The sequence below is a fragment of the Pteropus alecto genome, unplaced genomic scaffold (genome assembly GCF_000325575.1).
Source record: "Pteropus alecto unplaced genomic scaffold, ASM32557v1 scaffold79, whole genome shotgun sequence".
Classification (NCBI taxonomy): Eukaryota; Metazoa; Chordata; class Mammalia; order Chiroptera; family Pteropodidae; genus Pteropus; species Pteropus alecto.
Window position 1 is genome coordinate 16,243,904 of NW_006494612.1, and position 6,001 is coordinate 16,249,904.

A 6,001-nucleotide genomic window follows, 5' to 3' on the forward strand; every position below is an offset into this window, starting at 1 on the left:
TGATGTGATGAGTGTGGGGGGGGGGTGCTGGTGGGGGGGGGGTTGATTTGTCCTTTTCTCATGTAATTTCTGAGGAAATATTTTGCCTATAGTTTCCAAATGGAGTATCTAAGATAGGACCATAGGTATCCCCTGAATTTCTTTGTCCTTTTCTGTCTGAGCTCTAGTAGAGTGCCACCCATATTAATGACCTCAGTGGATATTGATGGGGAAAGGTGATGAGTTTGATCCCTTCTCAGGAGAAGAGAAAGCAGAGATGGTGTTGGAAGGTGCGATGGGGAAACACTAGCCCAGGAAAATGAACCCTATTTCTGAGTGAAACTCACATAGAAATAACAGGCAGTCAGTCAGAGGGAACATGAGTCAGCTACCCTTGGATTAATTGGTTGAGAAGTCTTAGATTTCTTAGAAATGTTAATATTTGTATCGGTGTTTTAGAATGGAGGCAGAAATCCCGACTGTGAATTGTGTTTGCATGATGTGTGTTTCCTTGATTGTCTTGTGTTAACTCTGTATATTCCCCTGGAGAGAGTTTCTCTACAATGGAATGACTAGTTTTTACCTGCCTTGGCTCTATTTCCTGGATACTGCCCTTCCTGTGGTTCCGACCAGGAACAAAGAGTAGAGAGGGAGCTGGACCTGGAGAAGATGCCCAGAGGCTAATGAGCTGACCAGGGGGAAACCAGACATTCTCCTCAGATTCCCTGACTTACAGGAAACCTCCAGGAAGTAAAATAATATGCAGCTCTTCCTTTGTACCCTTGGAAGCAACTGTGGCCCATGTTCCCAACAATAACAAATATCATCTTGGTGGGATGGGCAGCAAATACTGCAGATAGCTGAAATTAACGTTTCAGAACTGTGAATAGGGAGTTTCTCATGTACTTACATTGTGCTATCTTCTTTTTTCTTTCTTCCATTTAATCTGCTTTTGCCCTGAAGCTACTCCATTCGCCATTCCATAAGTATGCCTGCTATGAGGTAACGTGTGTAAATTATTTTACATAATATTAATGCAAAATGTATATGAAGTATTACTTTATTGATATTTACTTTGTGGGTTTTGTCTCCCTTTGAAAGTAAGTACCATGACCTACCTACCTCATTCTGTTTTCTGATGGCCCTCAGGAGAAAAGGCTGACAATTCTACAGAAGTATTGTAGGCGCAATGAGCTTGACCATACGCATTGGCCTAAATCCAGCCTCTCCTGATTTGTGTGACCTGAGACAAGTTATTTAACCTACCTCTTTTATCCACATACCAGGAAAAATAAGACCTACCTCATATGGTCCTTGTGAGTTCTAAACAAAGTATCCTCTGTAGAGCACTTAATACAGGGCCTGAGCAACTGGCAGAGATGGAAATATGTTTCTTATCTCACCAGAATTAAATGCAAGCCTGGAAGAAAGTTTAAATGGAAGGATAGGAGATTAAGAGGGCTACAGTCGTGGAAAGGATGTCATTACAAATTTTTAAGGTATATATTAAGGTGAAGTGTCTGTTGAACAATAAAAATGTCATTAAAATTATGGGCTGGATGAAAACTAAGATGGTCTCCACTTCCAGTTTTGCTTGATTTTGTGATACAATCACATGAAATCAAGCTAATAGTAGTACAGAGGAATGAATATTAGACTGGGAATCAGAAGATGTAGGTTGTAGCCCAGCTCTGCCAAGAATGAACTTTGCGGCCTTGGAAAACTCACCTCAGTTTCATCATGTTTACAATGAGGCTAGAACCAGATTTACTGCTCTTCCCATGGTACTGGCCTTGGGCTGCCTCGGTGGTGGTGGTGACAGAGTAGGAATCCAGCCTCTGGGACCCTTCCCCACTTCAGTTGGAACTGTGCCTCTCTGCCTGTTTTATATCATATATTGTGGTGTACATACATTTTAAAGGGGGCTCAGTTACTCTAAATAGTTAGAGAGCACTGAAGTCAACTTCTTTCTGGGGTCATTTGCAGTGCTAAAAGTTTGTAGTAGTATATGATGTGATTAAATCTGAGTAAATAATTTCTCCGGCACATATTTTACTGTAATTTAGTTAGAGGAATGTCTGTTTTGTTATGTCTGATAATACCTCTTCTACACTGGGGTTATTTTGTTACTTTGGAAATTTAACAACAGTATTTGACTTCCCAAATTTGGTGGTAAATTGAGAGCATAGATTTGAGATTGCCTAGCTCGTATTTGAATGACTTGCTCCCCCTAGCACAAGAATACCCAAACTGAGTAGTGCAACCTGAGGCTCTCAGCTCCTTTACTTGTCAAATTTTTGAATCCGAGTGTCCAAAGGAGGCTTGCAAAAAATTAATGTGATTTTGCTCTGTGAACCAGGAATCCATCTTGTGGCTGTGGGTCAAATGCAGTCCTCATGAACTTGCCTGAAATGAACTTAAAAAAAAAAAAAAAAAGATTTTACTCATCTAACATACCCATGAACTATTAGGCTAAACTGTCTGCCTACTGCAGTCCTGTGTAACTGATGGATGACAGCAATCATGTGAGCAGACTGGGCCAAATAGAATCCGCAGTGGAAGTCAGGTATTAATAAGTGTAACTTTTGAGTCATTCAAGTGTAATTTCACTAATATATCTTCATGAAAAAGAGGTATTTGGAGGATTACTCATAAGAATTGGACTTATGTTTGAATCAAATACAAGATGTGATGCCATGCTCAGGCCTGCTTATCTCACCATTGTTAATTCATATGGCCTAACTGCAAATGCGTTTATGACATCTGGAGTGTCAGAGTCTTAAGAGACAATCTGTAATAAAGCCAAATTCCTTCAAAAACGTATTCTCTATATTAGTTTCCTCTTGATAGTATTAGAGCCATGCTTCATCCTACACCATACAATGAAGCCTATATTTTATAGACTATTCCTCTTATTTTATTTCTACCACACTCGAGAGAGAATAACAAGTGGATTGTCTAATATATAGTAACATTCAGTTGAGTTATTTGATCTGAAAATGATGGCAATCATTGCTGAAAGCTAACAAGGATATATGCTTTAAGATGCATTTTTAGTTCCGTTTTTGTTTCTTTAGTTGGACTTGGTAATGTCATTCTTAATGGTAATGCTGTCATTAAATCATGTCATGTGGTCAAATCCAATATAGGAAACCAAAAAGCACCACGTGAAGTATTTAATGCTTATAGTGACAAAATGCTATAGAGATTATTTAACACAATGATGAGTCACTAATAAAATGTCAAAGGTTGTCTCTCATAAGAGAACAAATAGGCATATCCTCTTCAGGAGGAAAAATGCCACATGCTAACACCATTTTGATCAAGCATTAGACAAGTGATATTTCAACTTATAATAATCAAAGCATTAACTTTCAGAAACATCTCTTCATGGAAGTTGACCAAGTGGTTACTTTTTAAGGCAATGAAAAGAAAAAAAAACCTTATGAGCCTTTTTTTCCTTGGGTTATTTCTGTCCAGTCTCGCATTCACTGCAATGAGTAACTTTAAAATTCCAAGTGGGAAAAGCCAAATACAACATTCTTAAGATAGTCTTTTCATGCTTACGAAAAAAAAAAAAAGAGTTTGGAAAAAGAGTGTTGTGACAGAAACAATTGGTAGATGAAAATTAAGCTGTCGCTCCTTCAACTCATTAAAAGTGATTTACAGTGTCTCAAGGCATTTTAACAGCAGTGTCACTGCCAAATGCTATATTATTTATTCTACAGTGGACTTTCTGGCTCTTTTATTTAGGAAGAGTCCATGTCAGGTTATGGTTCCTGGATCTAACCTAGCAGAAGTGAAATATATGTTAAAACATGGTTTGTGTAGGTGGTAAACCAACAGCTAGCTCAGGTGCAAAGGTGATGTTTACAAGAGCAGAAACCAGACCCCATGGTTGCTGAGACAGCTGGGTCTTTGGAGCTGACCTCTCTCTTTTTGTTATTTTAGGAATTCTCCTACTTTCAAATCATTTGAGGAGAGGGTTGAGACAACTGTCACAAGCCTTAAGGTACAGATGAAGTGAATTTTGTGTCACTGGGTCTACTGAATCAGGACAGCATAGTCCTAGCTGCAATTAGTTCCAGTGGTGGGGCCACCAGCATTTGGTGCAGCCAAGAAAGCAAGTCTTGCACAGAGTCAGTCCTTTTCTTCACATATAAATCCATAATTAAAACCAATATTGAAGAGCATCACTGTATCCTTACAAAGTTGTTCATGTAAACCATTCAGGATGAATTGTTCATTACGGTGAATTAGGGTTTGTGTTCTTCTCCTCACTGGTTAGAACTCTTAATGCTATTCCCTCAATAGTAGATATGTGAGAGATGATGTAGATAGGACAAAGGATATGTGAATTCTGAATTTATATTGTAAGTGAAAGTTCAATAACAGCTCAAAGTTCGTCTGGTTTGGATATGGACTAGCTAAAACAAACTTGGCTCCCTGTGTTATAATGCCATCCACTACCTGTCAACTGCCTAGATTTGTTTACTCAGTTCACATACTAAACACCACACAGTTGTTATCATTCAAGGAAAATAAAGCTGAGTCACAAAATGCATTATTTTGTAATAGTGCATTTGATCCCTGGGTATAAACTAAAAATATGCCTATTGCATAGTAGGTGCTAAAAAAATTCATTGAATCTATTGTTTGTACCGAAGTAAGTTAGTCTGCAGAGGGAAAAAGAGCAAAAATAAAAATTGTCTGGTCCTAAAATGTACAGAACTTTTAAAATAGGAAAAATCATTGAAACTGCTAAGATTTTTTTAAAGATATCACCTAAACGATGACTTATTACACCTTGGTATCATTATCACTATTTTGTATGCAGTCCATTTCTGTATTTCTCTGTTATTGGGAAAATTAAGAATATGTATGAGCTATTTAACCAGATTAAAACCCCATGCTGAGTATCCAGCTGCTTCTGAATCCTCTGTCACCATCCTCCTCTCACATGTGCTGCCCGAGAAGGGTCTGTGAGGTTACTAGAGTTCCTGGATGCTCTTACTGATTTTGACCTGGAGGGTCTTTCCCTTTAGGGGAGGGTCTTTAGCATAATCTTATACTTTATTTGGCCTGAGATTAGGTGGTTTAAGGCCCAGGACAAAATTATTACTCGGCATTTATCTTACCTTCATTGGTTTCATTTAGCAGCAGCTTCTGGTTGTGCAGTTTCACTGCTCTGCTTGTCAACAGCATCGCTTACTGAGTGACCAGCAGAAGCCACTAAATTGCTCTCGTTTGTAGGAAAAACTTTAGATATGGAGAGACATGCAGTATCTTGGACATTTCTCTTGCTAGAATATCTAGTTTCAAAATGAAAGGCTCAAAAAAATCTAGGAGTCATTTTCTCAACATTTGATTCTCAGCCCTAGACACTCCAAAGAGAATGAACTCTGTTGCTTGTTAGACATCTAAGTTCTGACATAGAAGAAGTACTTTTTAGGTTTTCTTTAGAAGAAGGAGCTATGAAAAAGTAAAAGAAGAATAAAGAGCAATCTATTTTCATTTGCTTTTAGGAAACTCTGGTAAGCTCACAGGTCACATATGATTTTATGATTTAAGTGTTTGACCCAAACTCTCAGCCTCTCACTTTATTACTTCATTGGGATGGAAGGTATAGAGCCTGCCTCCTCCATCAGACATGCGCAAAACTAACTTAGCCAACTGGATACTAGCCTGTGTCAGTACCTCCTGAAAGTGGGTTCTGTGTCTGCATGATTGCTAATGGGTTTAACAAGACTCACATCCCACTCACTTCCTACATCATGATCAATGCCCAGTACCTCTTTTTCTGCCCACCCAGGCAATGGAGAATAGCTAATAGTCATGCTTTGTAACACACCTCCCACTTCCTCAATAATTACAAATTGCTCATTCTTTTTCAATCCAGACTAAATCATAGATGTTTAACCCTTCTTTATATGGCTTATTCTCTGCATGGTTTACTTTCGTGGCCTCAGTCTTTCATAAAATATCTGTAACGTTCTTCAGTTATGGATCCTGAAGTTGTTTC

At 38.4% G+C, this 6,001-nt stretch overlaps 1 protein-coding gene across 3 annotated transcripts in view; it reads left to right on the forward strand.

Moving 5' to 3' along the window:
• TPD52L1 (tumor protein D52 like 1) overlaps positions 1-6,001 on the forward strand; it is an 85,172-nt gene that overhangs the window by 76,019 nt on the left and 3,152 nt on the right. The window contains exons 5-6 of one of the 3 annotated variants that reach the window (XM_006926142.3): positions 943-981; positions 3,931-3,991. The exons of 1 other annotated variant lie outside the window; for it this stretch is intronic. In XM_006926142.3, the coding sequence (XP_006926204.1) occupies positions 943-981; positions 3,931-3,991 (100 nt within the window). The remainder of the gene's footprint in view (positions 1-942; positions 982-3,930; positions 3,992-6,001) is intronic. One more of the 3 variants, XM_025042416.1, reaches the window with a different exon arrangement.